The sequence below is a fragment of the Mustelus asterias genome, chromosome 24 (genome assembly GCF_964213995.1).
Source record: "Mustelus asterias chromosome 24, sMusAst1.hap1.1, whole genome shotgun sequence".
In the NCBI taxonomy this organism is placed as follows: Eukaryota; Metazoa; Chordata; class Chondrichthyes; order Carcharhiniformes; family Triakidae; genus Mustelus; species Mustelus asterias.
This window is the reverse complement of record NC_135824.1, coordinates 47,489,562-47,511,962: the sequence shown is the minus strand read 5'-3', so window position 1 is coordinate 47,511,962 and position 22,401 is coordinate 47,489,562. Positions and strand designations below refer to the sequence as shown.

General features: G+C 45.2%; 1 protein-coding gene across 1 annotated transcript in view; it reads right to left on the bottom strand.

Moving 5' to 3' along the window:
* LOC144511098 (spectrin beta chain, non-erythrocytic 1-like) overlaps positions 1-22,401 on the bottom strand; it is a 222,742-nt gene that overhangs the window by 66,883 nt on the left and 133,458 nt on the right. Inside the window, exon 19 of the mRNA XM_078241075.1 lies at positions 1-264. Within this exon, the coding sequence (XP_078097201.1) occupies positions 1-264 (264 nt within the window). The remainder of the gene's footprint in view (positions 265-22,401) is intronic.

The window sequence follows — 22,401 nt, the reverse complement described above, 5'->3', positions numbered from 1 at the left end:
CTGCAGTTTCTGGAGTTGACTATTGACACTGGCGATGTCTCTCCCTCCCTCTACCACCTGCAGCTGCCCCTCCAGGTGCGAGAGCCGCTTGTCCAGCTCACCATAGCTCTGCACCAGGAGTTCGGCCTTGTTAGCCTCAAACAGATGCCTGGCCTTGGCCTGCGTCGTGCTCTCCAGAACAATCCAGCAGTCGTGGATCTCCTCCAGCTTCTTCCTCACTTCTGGGGCAAGCTCGGGTTTCTCTTTGATCAGCTGCTGTCCTTCCTGTAACAGAGGAGCGGGTGGACAGGTAAAACAATAATCAATAATAATAACAACAACAATAATAGATGACAATAATCTCCCTCAATGTCGACAAAACAAAGGAGATAGTCATTGGCTTCAGGAAGCGTAAAGGAGAACATGCCCCTGTCTACATCAATTGGGACGAAGTAGAAAGAGTTGAGAGCTTCAAGTTTTTAGTTGCCCAGATCACCAACAACCTGTCCTGGTCCCCCCATGGCAACACTATAGTTAAGAAAGCCCACCAATGTCTCTACTTTCTCAGAAGACTAAAGAAATTTGGCATGTCAGCTACGACTCTCACCAACTTTTACAGATGCACCATAGAAAGCATTCTTTCTAGTTGTATCACAGCTTGGTATGTCTCCTGCTCTGCCCAAGACCGCAAGAAACTACAAAAGGTCATGAATATAGCCCAATCCATCACGCAAACCAGCCTCCCATCCATTGACTCTATCTACACTTCCCGCTGCCTCAGAAAAGCAGCCAGCATAATCAAGGACCTCACGCACCCCGGACATTCTCTTTTCCACCTTCTTCTATCAGGAAAAAGATATAAAAGTCTGAGGTCACGCACCAACCGACTCAAGAACAGCTTCTTCCCTGCTGCCATCAGACTTTTGAATGGACCTACCTTGCATTAAGTTGATCTTTCTCTACACCCTAGCTATGACTGTAACACTACATTCTCCACTCTCTCCTTTCCTTCTCTATGAACGGTATAGCGCGCAAGAAACAATACTTTTCACTGTATACTAATACCCGTGACAATGATAAACCAAATCTAACAATGGAACCGGGCCTCCAGCCTCACTGCTGCTCGAACCCTGCATCATGGCATCAAAATCCAAACTCCCCAAGTTCGGAGGCGAGCCTCGCGCTCACACAGTGACCGCTACAGCAATATCACTGGGGATTCAGCAATATGTTGGCTAATCAACAACATCCCATAATATCCAGGCCATATATCACAACCAAACCTTGCAAAGATCTGGCTCCACATGCCCTCCTTTTATGGGGTGCAGGGAGAAGGCAGGTGGTTGGGACTCTCTGCTGCTTAAAGGGACTTGGATTCAGAGAAACATAGAAACTAGAAGCAGGAGTAGGCCATTCAGCCCTTTGAGCCTGTTCCGCCATTCATTATGATCATGGCAGATGATATGATTATGATCATCCAACTCAATAACCTGTTCTCCCCTTCCCCCCATATCCTTTGATCGCCTTTGCCCCAAGTGCTATATTTAACTCCTTCTTGAAAACATGTTTTGGCCTCAACTACTTTCTGTGGGAGTGAATTCCACACATTCACCACCCTCTGGGTGAAGAAATTTCTCCTCATCTCAGTCCTAAAAGGTTTACCCCATATTCTTAGACTGTGACCCCTGGTTCTGGAACCACCCCACCCCCCCGCCATCATTGGGAACATCCTCCCTGCATCTACCCTGTCTAGTCCTGTTAGATCCCCCCTCATTCTTCTGAACTCCAGCGAATGCAATCCTAACCAACTCAACCTCTCCTCATACCTCAGTCTCGCCATCCCAGAATCAGCCTGGTGAACCTTCTCTGTGCTCTCTCTAGAGCAAGAACGTCCTTCCTCAGATAAGGAGACCAAAACTGCACACAATATTCCAGGTGTGGTCTCACTGAGGCCCTGTATAATTGCATCAAGACATCCCTGCTCCTGTTCTCGAAACCTCTCGCAATGAAGGCCAACACGCCATTTGCCTTCTTTACCGCCTGCTGCACCAAAGTGTCAAATCACCTTCTTCCGATTTATTCATATTCCAAGTACGGATTCAAAAGACTGGGGGTGGGATCTTCCTCCCTCCTCCCCATTCTAATCCCATTTTCCAGCACTTGGTCCACAGCCTTGTTGCATTGGCATCGCAAGTGCACATCTAAATACTTCTTCAATGTTATGAGGGTCTCTGCATTCACCACCCTTTCAGGCAGTGAGTTCCAGACTCCCAACACCCTCTGGGTGAAAAAGACTTTCCTCACATCCCCTCTAAACCCTAACTCTAATCCCCTTACCTTAAATCTCTGCCCCCCTGACCATCGATCCCTCTACCAAGAGGAAGAGTATCTTCCTGTCTACTCTATCTCTGCATTGTCTGGACAATGTGGCACTAAACTTGTTAGCGATGGGGAGGCTTGTAACCAAATTCATAAGGCACAGATGTCAATGTCTTGTCGAGTTACAATGTTAAGGTTTACACTCTTAAAGTTAAGAGAAACAAGTGATGGGTACTAATTTTCTTCGAGCACATGTCAATAGGGGATAGCTGGGCGCTGGGCTAAGTGGGAGGAGAGCTATGAGACTGAGCACGTCAATAAACTCAATGAAGAGAAGCTCTGTGTCTTGGTTTCAGCTTGGATCCTGTTACCGACAGGCTGGTGAGATGGACAGATGCATAGATAGTGTAAGCTAATGCAGAGAAGTATGAAGAATGATCAAGAATGATCCCTGGAATGAAGAGCTTGTCGTATGAGGAACAGTTGAGGTCTCTGGGTCTGTACTTGTTGGAGTTTAGAAGGATGTGGGGGGATCTTATTGAAATTTACAGGATACTGCGAGGCCTGGCATGGAGAGGATGTTTCCAGTAGTAGGAAAAACTAGAACCAGAGGGCCCAACCTCAGGCTAAAGGGACGATCCTTTAAAACAGAGATGAGAAGGAATTTCTTCAGCCAGAGTGGTGAATCTGTGGAACTCTTTGCCGCAGGAGGCTGTGGAGGCCAAGTTATTGAGTGTCTTTAAGACAGAGATAGATAAGTTCTTGATTAATAAGGGTATCAGTGGTTATGGGGAAAAGGCAGGAGAATGGGAATGAGAATCATATCAGCCATGATTGAATGGCGGAGCAGACTTGATGGACCGAGTGGCCTAATTCTGCTCCTGTGGTCTTATGGTCTTAAGTTATGCATATTGGCAAGAAGCATTATGGGTAGGTGATACACAAATGAAATGATACAATTTTGAGGATGCAAAAACTGAGACACAGACACGTGTGTGGAAACGAATATTTGAACACACAAGAAGTAGAAGCAGGAGTAGGCCATTCGGCCCTTCAAGCCTGCTCCGCCATTCCATACGATCATGGTTGATCTATGTCGGCCTCAGCTCCTTTTTGTGTGTCATTTCCCCATAGCCCTCAATTCTTCGATCTATCGAATAATTATCCACCTCCACTTTAAATATTTCTAATAATCCAGCCTCCACCATCCTTTGGGGCAGAGAATTCCAGAGATTCACCACCCTCTGCGAGAAGAAATTTCTCCGCACCTCAGCTTTAACTGACCGGCCCTTTATCTTGTAGCTGTGTCCCCTTGTTCCAGACTCTCCCACGAGTGAATACATCTCACCATCTACCCTGTCAAACCCCCTCTTATATGTTTGAATAATCACCCCTCACTCTAAACTCCAAGCAATACAGACCTCGACTATTTAGTCTCTCTTGATAGGACAACCCTCTTGTCCCAGGAATTTGCCTGGTAAATCTCCTTTGGACTGCCTCCAATCTTACTATCTCCTTTCTTTAAGGTAAGGGACCAAAACTGTACGCAGTATTCCAGGAGAGGCCTCACCAACACCCTGTACAACTGCAACAAAACCTCCCTGTTTTTAAACTCCAACCCCTCTGCAATAAAGACTAAAATACCATTTGCCTTCTTAACGACTTGTTGGACCAGCCTGCTAGCTTTGATTCATACACTAGAACATCCAGATCCCTCTGCATTTCACTCACCTGCAGTCTCTCTCCATTTAGATCATCTGCCTTTTGATTCCGGCTATCGAAGTGCGGGACCTCACACTTCCCCACATTAAACTCCAGTTGCCGGGTTTTCGCCCAGTTACCCAATCGGTCCATATCCCGTTGCAGAATCACAAATCCCTCATCACAACCTGTCCTTCCACCTGTCTTCGTATCATTGGCAAATTTGGAAACATTACACTCTGTTACTTCCTCCAGATCATTCATGTCAATAGTGAACAATTGTGGGCCCTGCGGTACTCCACTAGTTACATCTTTCCACTCTGAAAAGGACCCATTTATTCCAACTCTGTTTTCTATGTGAAAGCCCATTTTCAATCCATGTTAACGCACTTCCTCCATTTCCATGGGCTTTTACTTCATTCACCAGTCTTTTATGCGGCACCTTGTTAAATGCCTTTTGGAAATCTAAATACACCACATCTACAGGTTCCCCTCTATCTACTCTCCCTGTTACATCATCAAAGAATTTGAGCAAATTTGTCAAACATGATTTATCTTTTATAAAACCACGTTGACTAGGTTTGATTATATTCAGCTTTCCTAAATGATTAGCTATTTCCTCTTTGATTATTGACACCAGCGTCTTGCCTTCTGCCTCCCTCCCTTACTGAACAAGGGCGTCACCTTGGCTGTGTTCCAATCTTCTGGTACCCTCCCGGGATTTAGCAAGTTCTGAAAATTTTCAACCAATGGGTCAACTCTCTCTGCAGCCAGCTCCGTTAAAACCCCAGCGTGCAGTTCATCGGGTCCATGACTGGAAACATCCTCTCCACGTCCACTCTATCCAGGAGCTCTCAGTATTCTGTAAGTTTCAATTAGATCCCCCCCCCCCCCCATCTTTAGCCCTCTGGTGTTATTTGAAATCAGCCCATCTGATAACTTAGGGATATTTGCAATGTCTTCCAGGGTGAGGACTGACGCAAAAAAATTATTTAGCTTATCCACCATTTCTTTGTTTGCTGTTGTCAATTCACCCACCTCGTTCAGTAGAAGTCCCACATTTACCTTAACCGCACGCTCCTTATTTATATATCCACAGGAACTCTAACCGTTTATTTTAATGCAAGTTTTCTCTCAGAACTCATTTTCTCCCCTCTTATGAGCTTTTGATTCTATTGCTGCTGGATTCTAAAAACTTCCCAGTCCTCTGGTCTACCACTATCCCTTGCCACTGTGTATATCCTGCTTTTCAATTTAACATTATCCTTGACCTCCTGTGTTAACCATGGATTTTGCCTCTTTCTCATGGAATCCTTCTTTTTGATTGGGATAAATTCCAGCTGAGCATTTTGGACCAGCTGCTCATCTACTGACCTGTATCTTAGCTTGTTCACCCAGTTCACCTTAACAACTCCTCCCTCATGCCATGATAATTGCCAGTATTTAAGTTGGAGAAATTGCTCATGGTGTTCACACTCAAACAGTATCTGGAATTCTATCACATCACAGGAATGATCCCAGGAATGAAGGGTTTGTCATATGAGGGATCTGGGTCTGTACTCGATGGAGTTTAGAAGGATGAGGGGGGGGGGGGGATCTAATTGAAACTTACAGAATACTGAGAGCTCCTGGATAGAGTGGACGTGGAGAGGATGTTTCCAGTCATGGGAGGGACTAGAACTCGAGGGCACAACCTCAGAGTGAAGGGACGCTCCTTTAAGACTGAGATGCGGAGGAATTTCTTCAGCCAGATGGTAGTGAATTTCTGGAACTCATTGCCAAAGAGATCTGTGGAGGCCGGGTCATTGAGTGTCTTTGAGACAGAGATAGATAGGTTCTTGATCAATAAGGGGATCAAGGGTTACGGGGAGAAGGCAGGAGAATGGGGATGAGAATCATATCAGCCATGATTGAATGGTGGAGCAGACTCGATGGGCCGAATGGCCTAATTCTGCTCCAATATCTTATGGTCTTAAATTATGATCACTATTCACTAGGGGAATCCTTAACCACAAGATCTCTTATTCACCCTTCTTCATTACACAAAACCAAATCTAAAGTAGGCTGTTCCTGGGTAGGATCCACAACATATTGCTCTAAAAAGCAATCCCTGATACACTCCAAAAACTCTTCTTCTACACTACCCTTGCCGGTTGGTTTGTCCAAATAATATGCAGATTAAAATCTCCTGTGATAATTGCAGTTCCTTTTGAACATGCTCTCGCTACTTCCCCATTAATGCTCTGACTTTCTGAGTGGTCACAGTTTGGGGGGGGGGGTGGGGGGGGAGCGGGGTGTCTATAGACCACTCCCACCTCTGTCTTCCTTCCCCCTGTTATTTCTGATTTCAACCCAAACCGATTCTACATCATTCGAAGGTGGTAGGGTAGGTTGAGTAGGCATGTGGGAGCCTTGGCTTAATAAAAGAGGCATGGGGTCCATTTGTAAAGGGATCAATAACCAGGGGGCACAGATTTAAGGCAGGGGGCAGGAGATTTAGAGGGGATTTGAGGAAGAACCTTTTCACCCAGAGGGTGGTGGGAATCTGGAACTCACTGCCTGAAAGGATGGGAGAGGCGGGAATCCTCACAACATTAAGGAAACATTTAGATGAGCACTTGAAACACCACAGCACACAAGGCTACGGACCAAGTGCTGGGAAATGGGATTAGAATAGATAGGTGCTTGATGGCCGGCATAGACAGGATGGGCCAAAGGGCCTCTCTCTCTGCTGTAAAACTCTGGCTGGAATCTTACCACCGTTCATGCCAGTGGGATTTTCCCATCCCACTGCAATGAACGGAGATTTGGCTGGGTGCCAAATTCTGTATCCTGTAATATATTATACAGTGTGTGTTCTGTCCTGTAAGATATATTATACAGAGTGTGTTCTGTCCTGTAATATATATTATACAGTGTGTGTTCTGTCCTGTAATATATATTATACAGTGTGTGTTCTGTCCTGTAATATATATTATACAGTGTGTGTTCTGTCCTGTAATATATATTATACAGTGTGTGTTCTGTCCTGTAATATATATTATACAGTGTGTGTTCTGTCCTGTAATATATATTATACAGTGTGTGTTCTGCCCTGTAATATATATTATACAGAGTGGATTCTGTCCTGTAATATATATTATACAGTGTGTGTTCTGTCCTGTAATATATATTATACAGTGCGTGTTCTGTCCTCTAATATATATTATACAGTGTGTGTTCTGTCCTGTAATATATATTATACAGTGTGTGTTCTGTCCTGTAATATATATTATACAGTGTGTGTTCTGTCCTGTAATATATATTATACAGTGTGTGTTCTGTCCTGTAATATATATTATACAGTGTGTGTTCTGCCCTGTAATATATATTATACAGAGTGGATTCTGTCCTGTAATATATATTATACAGTGTGTGTTCTGTCCTGTAATATATATTATACAGTGCGTGTTCTGTCCTGTAATATATATTATACAGTGTGTGTTCTGTCCTGTAATATATATTATACAGTGTGTGTTCTGTCCTGTAATATATATTATACAGTGTGTGTTCTGTCCTGTAATATATATTATACAGAGGGTGTTCTGTCCTGTAATATATATTATACAGAGTGTGTTCTGTCCTGTAATATATATTATACAGAGTGCATTCTGTCCTGTAATATATATTATACAGAGTGTGTTCTGTCCTGTAATATATATTATACAGAGTGTGTTCTGTCCTGTAATATATATTATACAGTGTGTGTTCTGTCCTGTAATATATATTATACAGTGTGTTCTGTCCTGTAATATATATTATACAGTGTGTGTTCTGTCCTGTAATATATATTATACAGTGTGTGTTCTGTCCTGTAATATATATTATACAGAGTGTGTTCTGTCCTGTAATATATATTATACAGTGTGTGTTCTGTCCTGTAATATATATTATACAGAGTGTGTTCTGTCCTGTAATATATATTATACAGAGTGCATTCTGTCCTGTAATATATATTATACAGTGTGTGTTCTGTCCTGTAATATATATTATACAGAGTGTGTTCTGTCCTGTAATATATATTATACAGAGTGTGTTCTGTCCTGTAATATATATTATACAGAGTGTGTTCTGTCCTGTAATATATATTATACAGTGTGTGTTCTGTCCTGTAATATATATTATACAGAGTGTGTTCTGTCCTGTAATATATATTATACAGTGTGTGTTCTGTCCTGTAATATATATTATACAGAGTGTGTTCTGTCCTGTAATATATATTACACAGAGTGGATTCTGTCCTGTAATATATATTATACAGAGTGTGTTCTGTCCTGTAATATATATTATACAGTGTGTGTTCTGTCCTGTAAGATATATTATACAGAGTGTGTTCTGTCCTGTAATATATATTATACAGTGTGTGTTCTGTCCTGTAATATATATTATACAGAGTGTGTTCTGTCCTGTAATATATATTATACAGAGGGTGTTCTGTCCTGTAATATATATTATACAGAGGGTGTTCTGTCCTGTAATATATATTATACAGTGTGTGTTCTGTCCTGTAATATATATTATACAGAGTGTGTTCTGTCCTGGAATATATATTATACAGAGTGGATTCTGTCCTGTAATATATATTATACAGAGGGTGTTCTGTCCTGTAATATATATTATACAGAGGGTGTTCTGTCCTGTAATATATATTATACAGTGTGTGTTCTGTCCTGTAATATATATTATACAGAGTGGATTCTGTCCTGTAATATATATTATACAGTGTGTGTTCTGTCCTGTAATATATATTATACAGAGTGGATTCTGTCCTGTAATATATATTATACAGAGAGGATTCTGTCCTGTAATATATATTATACAGTGTGTGTTCTGTCCTGTAATATATATTATACAGAGTGGATTCTGTCCTGTAATATATATTATACAGAGTGGATTCTGTCCTGTAATATATATTATACAGTGTGTGTTCTGTCCTGTAATATATATTATACAGAGTGGATTCTGTCCTGTAATATATATTATACAGAGTGGATTCTGTCCTGTAATATATATTATACAGAGTGGATTCTGTCCTGTAATATATATTATACAGAGTGGATTCTGTCCTGTAATATATATTATACAGAGTGGATTCTGTCCTGTAATATATATTATACAGAGTGGATTCTGTCCTGTAATATATATTATACAGACTGGATTCTGTCCTGTAATATATATTATACAGAGTGTGTTCTGTCCTGTAATATATATTATACAGTGTGTGTTCTGTCCTGTAATATATATGATACAGAGTGGATTGTGTCCTGTAATATATATTATACAGAGTGCATTCTGTCCTGTAATATATATTATACAGTGTGTGTTCTGTCCTGTAATATATATTATACAGTGTGTGTTCTGTCCTGTAATATATATTATACAGTGTGTGTTCTGTCCTGTAATATATATTATACAGAGTGTGTTCTGTCCTGGAATATATATTATACAGAGTGGATTCTGTCCTGTAATATATATTATACAGAGGGTGTTCTGTCCTGTAATATATATTATACAGAGGGTGTTCTGTCCTGTAATATATATTATACAGTGTGTGTTCTGTCCTGTAATATATATTATACAGAGTGGATTCTGTCCTGTAATATATATTATACAGTGTGTGTTCTGTCCTGTAATATATATTATACAGAGTGGATTCTGTCCTGTAATATATATTATACAGAGAGGATTCTGTCCTGTAATATATATTATACAGTGTGTGTTCTGTCCTGTAATATATATTATACAGAGTGGATTCTGTCCTGTAATATATATTATACAGAGTGGATTCTGTCCTGTAATATATATTATACAGTGTGTGTTCTGTCCTGTAATATATATTATACAGAGTGGATTCTGTCCTGTAATATATATTATACAGAGTGGATTCTGTCCTGTAATATATATTATACAGAGTGGATTCTGTCCTGTAATATATATTATACAGAGTGGATTCTGTCCTGTAATATATATTATACAGAGTGGATTCTGTCCTGTAATATATATTATACAGAGTGGATTCTGTCCTGTAATATATATTATACAGACTGGATTCTGTCCTGTAATATATATTATACAGAGTGTGTTCTGTCCTGTAATATATATTATACAGTGTGTGTTCTGTCCTGTAATATATATGATACAGAGTGGATTGTGTCCTGTAATATATATTATACAGAGTGCATTCTGTCCTGTAATATATATTATACAGTGTGTGTTCTGTCCTGTAATATATATTATACAGCGTGTGTTCTGTGCTGTAATATATATTATACAGCGTGTGTTCTGTCCTGTAATATATATTATACAGAGTGCATTCTGTCCTGTAATATATTTACACAGAGTGCATTCTGTCCTGTAATATATTTACACAGAATGCATTTTGTCCTGTAATATATATTTTACAGAATGCATTCTGTCCTATAATATATATTTTACAGAGTATGCTCTGCCCTGTAATATATATTACAGAGGGGATTCTGTCCTGTAATATATATTAAACAGTGTGCATTCTGTCCTGTAACATATTTACACAGAGTGCATTCTGTCCTGTAATATATATTATACAGAGTGCATTCTGTCCTGTAATATATATTACACAGAGTGTATTCTGTCCTGTAATAAATTTACACAGAGTGCATTCTGTTCTGTAAGATATATTATACAGAGTGCATTCTGTCCTGTAATATATTTACACAGAGTGCATTCTATCCTGTAATATTTTTACACAGAGTGCATTCTGTCCTGTAATATATTTACACAGAGTGCATTCTGTCCTATAATATATATTTTACAGAGTGTGCTCTGCCCTGTAATATATATTATACAGAGTGGATTCTGTCCTGTAATATATATTATACAGAGTGCATTCTGTCCTGTAATATATATTATACAGAGTGCATTCTATCCTGTAATATTTTTACACAGAGTGCATTCTGTCCTGTAATATATTTACACAAGTGCATTCGGTCCTGTAATATATTTACACAGAGTGCATTCTGTCCTGTAATATATTTACACAAGTGCATTCTGTCCTGTAATATATATTTTACAGAGTGTGCTCTGCCCTGTAATATATATTACACAGAGTGGATTCTGTCCTGTAATATATATTATACAGAGTGCATTCTGTCCTGTAATATATATTATACAGAGTGCATTCTATCCTGTAATATTTTTACACAGAGTGCATTCTGTCCTGTAATATATTTACACAAGTGCATTCTGTCCTGTAATATATTTACACAGAGTGCATTCTGTCCTGTAATATATTTACACAGTGCATTCTGTCCTGTAATATATATTACACAGAGTGTATTCTCTCCTGTAATATATTTACACAGAGTGCATTCTGTCCTGTAATATATTATACAGAGTGCATTCTGTCCTGTAATATATTTACACAGAGTGCATTCTGTCCTATAATATATATTTTACAGAGTGTGCTCTGCCCTGTAATATATATTACACAGAGTGGATTCTGTCCTGTAATATATATTATACAGAGTGGATTCTGTCCTGCGATATATTTACACAGAGTGCATTCTGTCCTATAATATATATTTTACAGAGTGTGCTCTGCCCTGTAATATATATTACACAGAGTGCATTCTGTCCTGTAATATATATTACACAGAGTGCATTCTGTCCTGTAATATATATTACACAGAGTGGATTCTGTCCTGTAATATATATTACACAGAGTGGATTCTGTCCTGTAATATATATTATACAGAGTGGATTCTGTCCTGCGATATATTTACACAGAGTGCATTCTGTCCTATAATATATATTTTACAGAGTGTGCTCTGCCCTGTAATATATATTACACAGAGTGCATTCTGTCCTGTAATATATTTACACAGAGTGCATTCTGTCCTGTAATATATTTACACAGAGTGCATTCTCCCCAAAGCCTATCCACCATCTACAAGGCACAAGTCAGGAGTGTGATGCAATACTCTCCACTTGCCTGGATGAGTGCAGCTCCAACAACACGCAAAAAACCCGACAGCATCCAAGACAAAGGAGCCCGCTTGATTGGCACCCCGTTCGCCACTTAAACATTCACTCTCTCCACTACTAAAGCACAATGGCAGCCGTGTGTGTACCATGTACAAGATACACTGCAGCAAACTCAGCAAGGCTCCTTCAATAACAGCTTCCAAACACAAGACCTCCACTATCTAGAAGGACAAGGGCAGCAGATCCATGGGAACAACACCACCAGCAAGCTCCCCTCCAGGCCCCTCACCATCCAGACTTGGAAATATATCACTGCTCCTTTGCTTTTGCTGGGTCAAAATCTTGGAACTCCCTGCCTAACAGCACTGTGGGTGTACCTACACCACATGACGTGCAGCGGTTCAAGAGGTGGCTCGCCACCATCCTCCGAAGGACGATATTCACCACTTTGTCAGCGATACCCACATCCTCTGAATGAATAAAAATGAAGATCATTAATATTCATAAAGCATAATCCATGCCTCACTGTATCCAGTCCAATATATATCTTAATATATGTCTAACTCATGGTGTTGACTGTATCCACTCCAGTCGAAATTACTGGATGTGGTAAGTTGTCTCAATCGGGAGGCACTCTCACCCGTCAGTCAGAGGACATGGGCTCGAGTGCAAAAACTGGAGCACATAATACTGACCGATGGAGTGCCACACTGCCAGAGGAACGGCACTGAAGATGCAGTGAGATATCAGGAGGCAACATTGAAGGCATGCTTCACCGTAGGACGGTCCCTACTGAACGAGCTCTGTATTGTTTGAGGGGCAGTACTGAGGGTGTGCCGCACTTTCAGAGGGTCAGTACTGCAGGAGCACTGCAGGAGTCAGAGGGTCAGTGCTGAGGGACTGCTGCACTGTCAGAGGGTCAGTGCTGAGGGACTTCTGCACTGTCAGAGGGTCAGTGCTGAGGGAGTGCTGCACAGTCAGAGGGTCAGTGCTGAGGGAGTGCTGCACTGTCAGAGGGTCAGTGCTGAGGGACTGCTGCACTGTCAGAGGGTCAGTGCTGAGGGAGTGCTGCACTGTCAGAGGGTCAGTGCTGAGGGACTGCTGCACTGTCAGAGGGTCAGTGCTGAGGGACTGCTGCACTGTCAGAGGGTCAGTGCTGAGGGACTGCTGCACTGTCAGAGGGTCAGTGCTGAGGGAGTGTCGCACTGTCAGAGGGTCAGTGCTGAGGGACTGCTGCACTGTCAGAGGGTCAGTGCTGAGGGACTGCTGCACTGTCAGAGGGTCAGTACTGAGGGAGTGCTGTACTTTCGGATGGTCAGTATTGAGGGAGTGCTGCACTGTCAGAGGGTCAGTACTGAGGGAGTGCTGCACTGTCAGAGGATCAGTACTGAGGGAGTGCTGCACTGTCAGGGGGTCAGTTCTGAGGGAGTGCTGCACTGTCAGAGGGTCAGTACTGAGGGAGTGCTGCACTGTCAGAGGGTCAGTACTGAGGGAGTGCTGTACTTTCGGATGGTCAGTATTGAGGGAGTGCCGCACTGTCAGAGGGTCAGTACTGAGGGAGTGCTGCACCGTCAGAGGGTCAGTACTGAGGGAGTGCTGCACTGTCAGGGGGTCAGTTCTGAGGGAGTGCTGCACTATCAGAGGGTCAGTACTGAGGGAGTGCTGCACTGTCAGAGGGTCAGTACTGAGGGAGTGCTGCACTGTCAGAGGGCCAGTACTGAGGGAGTGCTCCACTGTCAGAGGGTCAGTACTGAGGGAGTGCTGTACTGTCAGAGGGTCAGTACTGAGGGAGTGCTGCACTGTCAGAGGGTCAGTACTGAGGGAGTGCTGCACTGTCAGAGGGCCAGTACTGAGGGAGTGCCGCACTGTCAGAGGGTCAGTTCTGAGGGAGTGCCGCACTGTCAGAGGGCCAGTACTGAGGGACTGCCGCACTGTCAGAGGGCCAGTACTGAGGGAGTGCCGCACAGTCAGAGGGTCAGTACTGAGGGAGTGCTGCACTGTCACAGGGTCAGTACTGAGGGAGTGCCGCACTGTCAGAGGGTCAGTACTGAGGGAGTGCTGCACTGTCAGAGAGTCAGTACTGAGGGAGTGCTGCGCTGTCAGAGGGTCAGTACTGAGGGAGCGCCGCACTGTCAGAGGGTCAGTACTGAGGGAGTGCTGCACTGTCAGAGAGTCAGTACTGAGGGAGTGCTGCGCTGTCAGAGGGTCAGTACTGAGGGAGTGCCGCACTGTCAGAGGGTCAGTACTGAGGGAGTGCTGCACTGTCAGAGGGTCAGTACTGAGGGAGTGCCGCACTGTCAGAGGGTCAGTACTGAGGGAGTGCCGCACTGTCAGAGGGTCAGTACTGAGGGAGTGCCGCACTGTCAGAGGGTCAGTGCTGAGGGAGTGCTGCACTGTCAGAGGGTCAGTGCTGAGGGAGTGCCGCACTGTCAGAGGGTCAGTACTGAGGGAGTGCCGCACTGTCAGAGGGTCAGTGCTGAGGGAGTGCCGCACTGTCACAGTGTCAGTACTGAGGTAGTGCTGCACTGTCAGAGGGTCAGTGCTGAGGGAGTGCCGCACTGTCAGAGGGTCAGTACTGAGGGAGTGCCGCACTGTCAGAGGGTCAGTACTGAGGGAGCGCCGCACTGTCAGAGGGTCAGCACTGAGGGAGTGCCGCACTGTCAGAGGGTCAGTACTGAGGGAGTGCTGCACTGTCAGAGGGTCAGTACTGAGGGAGTGCTGCACTGTCAGAGGGTCAGTACTGAGGGAGCGCTGCACTGTCAGAGGGTCAGTACTGAGGGAGTGCCGCACTGTCAGAGAGTCAGTACTGAGGGAGTGCTGCAGTGTCAGAGAGTCAGTACTGAGGGAGTGCTGCACTGTCAGAGGGTCAGTGCTGAGGGAGTGCTGCACTGTCAGAGGGTCAGTACTGAGGGAGCGCTGCACTGACAGAGGGGCTGTACTGAGGGAGTGCCGCACAGTCAGAGGGTCAGTACTGAGGGAGTGCTGCAGTGTCAGAGGGTCAGTACTGAGGGAGCGCTGCACTGTCAGAGGGTCAGTACTGAGGGAGCGCCGCACTGTCAGAGGGTCAGTACTGAGGGAGTGCTGCACTGTCAGAGAGTCAGTACTGAGGGAGTGCTGCGCTGTCAGAGGGTCAGTACTGAGGGAGTGCCGCACTGTCAGAGGGTCAGTACTGAGGGAGTGCTGCACTGTCAGAGGGTCAGTACTGAGGGAGTGCCGCACTGTCAGAGGGTCAGTACTGAGGGAGTGCCGCACTGTCAGAGGGTCAGTACTGAGGGAGTGCCGCACTGTCAGAGGGTCAGTGCTGAGGGAGTGCTGCACTGTCAGAGGGTCAGTGCTGAGGGAGTGCCGCACTGTCAGAGGGTCAGTACTGAGGGAGTGCCGCACTGTCAGAGGGTCAGTGCTGAGGGAGTGCCGCACTGTCACAGTGTCAGTACTGAGGTAGTGCTGCACTGTCAGAGGGTCAGCGCTGAGGGAGTGCCGCACTGTCAGAGGGTCAGTACTGAGGGAGTGCCGCACTGTCAGAGGGTCAGTACTGAGGGAGCGCCGCACTGTCAGAGGGTCAGCACTGAGGGAGTGCCGCACTGTCAGAGGGTCAGTACTGAGGGAGTGCTGCACTGTCAGAGGGTCAGTACTGAGGGAGTGCTGCACAGTCAGAGGGTCAGTACTGAGGGAGTGCTGCAGTGTCAGAGGGTCAGTACTGAGGGAGTGCCGCACAGTCAGAGGGTCAGTACTGAGGGAGTGCTGCAGTGTCAGAGGGTCAGTACTGAGGGAGCGCTGCACTGTCAGAGGGTCAGTACTGAGGGAGCGCTGCACTGTCAGAGGGTCAGTACTGAGGGAGCGCTGCACTGTCAGAGGGGCTGTACTGAGGGAGTGCCGCACAGTCAGAGGGTCAGTACTGAGGGAGTGCTGCAGTGTCATAGGGTCAGTACTGAGGGAATGCTGCACTGTCAGAGGGTCAGTACTGAGGGAGTGCTGCAGTGTCAGAGGGTCAGTACTGAGGGAATGCTGCACTGTCAGAGGGTCAGTACTGAGGGAGCGCTGCACTGTCAGAGGGTCAGTACTGAGGGAGTGCTGCAGTGTCAGAGGGTCAGTACTGAGGGAATGCTGCACTGTCAGAGGGTCAGTACTGAGGGAGTGCCACACTGTCAGAGGGTCAGTACTGAGGGAGTGCTGCACTGTCAGGGGGTCAGTACTGAGGGAGTGCTGCACTGTCAGAGGATCAGTACTGAGGGAATGCTGCACTGTCAGAGGGTCAGTACTGAGAGAGTGCTGCACTGTCAGAGGGTCAGTACTGAGGGGGTGCCGCACTGTCGGAGGGTCAGTACTGAGGGAGTGCTGCATTGTCAGAGGATCAGTACTGAGGGAGTGCCGCACAGTCGGAGGGTCAGTACTGAGGGAGTGCTGCACTGTCAGAGGATCAGTACTGAGGGAATGCTGCACTGTCAGAGGGTCAGTACTGAGAGAGTGCCGCACTGTCAGAGGGTCAGTGCTGAGGGAGTGCTGCACTATCAGAGGGTCAGTACTGAGGGAGTGCTGCACTATCAGAGGGTCAGTACTGAGGGAGTGCTGCATTGTCAGAGGATCAGTACTGAGGGAGTGCCGCACAGTCGGAGGGTCAGTACTCAGGGAGTGCTGCACTGTCAGAGTGTCAGTACTGAGGGAGTGCTGCACTGTCGGAGGGTCAGTTCTGAGGGAGTGCTGCACTGTCAGAGGGTCAGTACTGGGGGAGTGCTGCACTGTCAGAGGGTCAGTTCTGAGGGAGTGCCGCACTGTCAGAGGGTCAGTACTGGGGGAGTGCTGCACTGTCAGAGGGTCAGTTCTGAGGGAGTGCCGCACTGTCAGAGGGTCAGTACTGAGGGAGCGCCGCACTGTCAGAGGGTCAGCACTGAGGGAGTGCCGCACTGTCAGAGGGTCAGTACTGAGGGAGTGCTGCACTGTCAGAGGGTCAGTACTGAGGGAGTGCTGCACAGTCAGAGGGTCAGTACTGAGGGAGTGCTGCAGTGTCAGAGGGTCAGTACTGAGGGAGTGCCGCACAGTCAGAGGGTCAGTACTGAGGGAGTGCTGCAGTGTCAGAGGGTCAGTACTGAGGGAGCGCTGCACTGTCAGAGGGTCAGTACTGAGGGAGCGCTGCACTGTCAGAGGGTCAGTACTGAGGGAGCGCTGCACTGTCAGAGGGGCTGTACTGAGGGAGTGCCGCACAGTCAGAGGGTCAGTACTGAGGGAGTGCTGCAGTGTCATAGGGTCAGTACTGAGGGAATGCTGCACTGTCAGAGGGTCAGTACTGAGGGAGTGCTGCAGTGTCAGAGGGTCAGTACTGAGGGAATGCTGCACTGTCAGAGGGTCAGTACTGAGGGAGCGCTGCACTGTCAGAGGGTCAGTACTGAGGGAGTGCTGCAGTGTCAGAGGGTCAGTACTGAGGGAATGCTGCACTGTCAGAGGGTCAGTACTGAGGGAGTGCCACACTGTCAGAGGGTCAGTACTGAGGGAGTGCTGCACTGTCAGGGGGTCAGTACTGAGGGAGTGCTGCACTGTCAGAGGATCAGTACTGAGGGAATGCTGCACTGTCAGAGGGTCAGTACTGAGAGAGTGCTGCACTGTCAGAGGGTCAGTACTGAGGGGGTGCCGCACTGTCGGAGGGTCAGTACTGAGGGAGTGCTGCATTGTCAGAGGATCAGTACTGAGGGAGTGCCGCACAGTCGGAGGGTCAGTACTGAGGGAGTGCTGCACTGTCAGAGGATCAGTACTGAGGGAATGCTGCACTGTCAGAGGGTCAGTACTGAGAGAGTGCCGCACTGTCAGAGGGTCAGTGCTGAGGGAGTGCTGCACTATCAGAGGGTCAGTACTGAGGGAGTGCTGCACTATCAGAGGGTCAGTACTGAGGGAGTGCTGCATTGTCAGAGGATCAGTACTGAGGGAGTGCCGCACAGTCGGAGGGTCAGTACTCAGGGAGTGCTGCACTGTCAGAGTGTCAGTACTGAGGGAGTGCTGCACTGTCGGAGGGTCAGTTCTGAGGGAGTGCTGCACTGTCAGAGGGTCAGTACTGGGGGAGTGCTGCACTGTCAGAGGGTCAGTTCTGAGGGAGTGCCGCACTGTCAGAGGGTCAGTACTGGGGGAGTGCTGCACTGTCAGAGGGTCAGTTCTGAGGGAGTGCCGCACTGTCAGAGGGTCAGTACTGAGGGAGTGCTGCACTGTCAGAGGGTCAGTACTGCGGGAGTGCTGCACTGTCAGAGGGTCAGTACTGAGGGAGTGCTGCACTGTCGGAGGGTCAGTTCTGAGGGAGTGCTGCACTGTCAGAGGGTCAGTACTGGGGGAGTGCTGCACTGTCAGAGAGTCAGTTCTGAGGGAGTGCCGCACTGTCAGAGGATCAGTACTGGGGGAGTGCTGCACTGTCAGAGGGTCAGTTCTGAGGGTGTGCCGCACTGTACTGTCCTGTCAGAGGTGTCGCTTTATGGATTAAATCTTATTCGCTCCTCTCTCGGGTGAATGTGACATTCCCATGGCATGATGTTCAAAGGGAGTGGGCAGGCTCTCCCTGCTTTCTTGCCCTAGTTCACTGTGCGAGCCCCAACCAGCACAATCGAAGGCAATTGATTTGGGCGTTGGTCTCATTTCCAACAGTGGGATCTAGCTGTGCAATTCAGCTGCCACAGTCACTGAGGTAATCACATTGACTATCCAACAGCTATTTTGAAATGGGAAGGTGTGGTAAACCACTGTTAGCTTATTACCTGTATATGTGACATGCCTGGACACATCCCTGCCGGCCCTCCCCGAGACTCCTCCTCCCCCCTGGTCCAGGTATAAAGGTGACTGCTTCCCACCCCCCTGCCTCAGTCTGGACCAGTTCATCGGCATGGGTGTGCTCCAAGTCTTTAGCTAATAAAAGCCTATTTGTTCTTGCATACAAACTAGTCTTTCCTCAATTGATGGTGCATCAGAAGGGACATCCTGAGGACATCAAAAGGTCTGTTTGCTACTTGTTACTCAGTCCATGGTACAGAATAGATAATGCCAATGATAAGCTATATATTATATACGCATTCTCCAAACATGACGCAACGTCTGCTCCCAAGGGGCAGAAAAACTATACAATCCAGTCAATGATGGTGTATATATCACACACAGCCTATATTACAGCAGATATGTTAGATGCAGTATTATATCCTGAACAATACATACTTAAATATTTAAAAAAGCACAGTTCAGCACATATCACATGATAAATTGAGTTATCCTCATGCCATACACTGTATGTGGTGTTATATATTCTATTATATAGGTCGCTATATGTGAATAAAGCCCAACTCAGCATCAATCTCAAAGCAGAATCCAACCAAGGACTTTCAAGAGTCAACCCCTTCTCATCTCAAAATATCCCAAACCCTCAAAATATCCCAAACCCTCAAATTAAACCCAAACCCTCAAAATGAACTCCCTCAAAATAAACCCAAACCCTCAAAATAAACCCAAACCCTCAAAAAAACTCCCTCAAAATTAACCCAAACCTTCAACATAAATTCCCTCAAAATAAACCCAAACCCTCAAAATAGACCAAAACCCTCAAAATAAACCCCAAACCCTTAAAATAAACCCAAACCCTCAATATAAACTCCCTCAAAATAAACCCAAACTCTCAAAATAAACCCAAACCCTCAAAATAAACTCCCACAAAATAAATTCAAAACCTCAAAATAAACCCCAAACCCTCAAAATAAACCCAAACCCTCAAAATAAACTCCCACAAAATAAATTCAAACCCTCAAAATAAACCCAAACCCTCAAAAAAACCCAAACCCTCAAAATAAACCAAAACCCTCAAACTAAACCCGAACCCTCAACATAAACCCGAACCCTCAAAATAAACCTAAACCCTCAAAATGAACTCCCCCAAATAATCCCAAACCCTCAAAATGAACTCCCTCAAAATAAACCCAAACCCTCAAGATGAACTCCCTCAAAATAAACCCAAAACCAAAAATAAACTCCCTCAAATAAACCAAACCCTCAAAATAAACCCAAACCCTCAAAATGAACTCCCCCAAATAATCCCAAACCCTCAAAATGAACTCCCTCAAAATAAACCCGAACCCTCAAAATAAACCCCAAACTCTCAAAATAAACCCAAACCCTCAAAATAAACTCCCACAAAATAAATTCAAACCCTCAAAATAAACCCCAAACTCTCAAAATAAACCCAAACCCTCAAAATAAACTCCCTCAAAATAAACCTGTACGCTCAACATAAACCCAAACCCTCAAAATGAACTCCCTCAAAATAATATAGGATAGGATAGGATGAAAGAACATAATATTAAGGGTAAGACGCTTGGCAGTGTGGAAGATCAGAAGGATCTTGGGGTCCGGGTTCATAGGACACTCAAAACAGTGTCGCAGGTAGAGGCTGTAATTAAGAGGGCGTATGGAATACTGGCCTTCATCAATAGAGGAATTGAGTTTAGGAATCGGGAGATAATGCTGCAGCTGTATAGGATCCAGGCCAGACCCCACCTGGAGTACTGTGCCCAGTTCTGGTCGCCTCATTACAGAAAGGATGTGGAAGCCATAGAAAGGGTGCAGGGGAGATTTACAAGGATGTTGCCTGGATTAGGTGGCATGCCTTATGAGGATAGGTTGAGAGAGCTAGGCCTTTTCTCCTTGGAGAGGCGAAGGATGAGAGGTGACCTGATAGAGGTGTATAAGATGTTGAGAGGTATTGATAGAGTGGATTCTCAGAGGCTTTTACCCAGGGCTGGAATGGTTGCCACAAGAGGTCACAGGTTTAGGGTCCTGGGGAGTAGGTACAGAGGAGATGTTAGGGGTAAGTTTTTCACTCAGAGGGTGGTGGGTGCGTGGAATCAGCTGCCGGTAGTGGTGGTGGAGGCGGATTTGATAGGGTCTTTTAAGAGACTTTTGGATAAGTTCATAGAAGTCAGTAAGATAGAGGGTTATAGGTAAGTCTAGTAGGTAAGGACATGTTCGGCGCAACTTGTGGGCTGAAGGGCCTGTTTGTGCTGTAGCTTTTCTATGTTCTAATCCCAAACCCTCAAAATAAACCTAAACCCTCAAAATGAACTCCCCCAAATAATCCCAAACCCTCAAAATGAACTCCCTCAAAATAAACCCAAACCCTCAAGATGAACTCCCTCAAAATAAACCCAAAACCAAAAATAAACTCCCTCAAATAAACCAAACCCTCAAAATAAACCCAAACCCTCAAAATGAACTCCCCCAAATAATCCCAAACCCTCAAAATGAACTCCCTCAAAATAAACCCGAACCCTCAAAATAAACCCCAAACTCTCAAAATAAACCCAAACCCTCAAAATAAACTCCCACAAAATAAATTCAAACCCTCAAAATAAACCCCAAACTCTCAAAATAAACCCAAACACTCAAAATAAACCCAAACACTCAAAATAAACCCAAACACTCAAAATAAACCTAAACCCTCAAAATGAACTCCCCCAAATAATCCCAAACCCTCAAAATGAACTCCCTCAAAATAAACCCGAACCCTCAAAATAACTCCAAGCCTTCAAAATAATCCCAAACCCTCAAAATGAACTCCCTCAAAATAAACCCAAACCCTCAAAATAAACTTCCACAAAATAAATTCAAACCCTCAAAATAAACCCAAACCCTCAAAAAAACCCAAACCCTCAAAATAAACTCCCACAAAATAAATTCAAACCCTCAAAATAAACCCAAACCCTCAAAAAAACCCAAACCCTCAAAATAAACCAAAACCCTCAAACTAAACCCGAACCCTCAACATAAACCCGAACCCTCAAAACAAACCCGAACCCTCAAAACAAACCTGAACCCTCAAAATAAACCCGAACCCTCAAAACAAACCCGAACCCTCAAAACAAACCTGAACCCTCAAAAGAAACTCCCTCAAAATAAACCTGTATGCTCAACATGAACCCAAACCCTCAAAATGAACTCCCTCAAAATAATATAGGATAGGATAGGATGAAAGAACATAATATTAAGGGTAAGACGCTTGGCAGTGTGGAAGATCAGAAGGATCTTGGGGTCCGGGTTCATAGGACACTCAAAACAGTGTCGCAGGTAGAGGCTGTAATTAAGAGGGCGTATGGAATACTGGCCTTCATCAATAGAGGAATTGAGTTTAGGAATCGGGAGATAATGCTGCAGCTGTATAGGATCCAGGTCAGACCCCACCTGGAGTACTGTGCCCAGTTCTGGTCGCCTCATTACAGAAAGGATGTGGAAGCCATAGAAAGGGTGCAGGGGAGATTTACAAGGATGTTGCCTGGATTAGGTGGCATGCCTTATGAGGATAGGTTGAGAGAGCTAGGCCTTTTCTCCTTGGAGAGGCGAAGGATGAGAGGTGACCTGATAGAGGTGTATAAGATGTTGAGAGGTATTGATAGA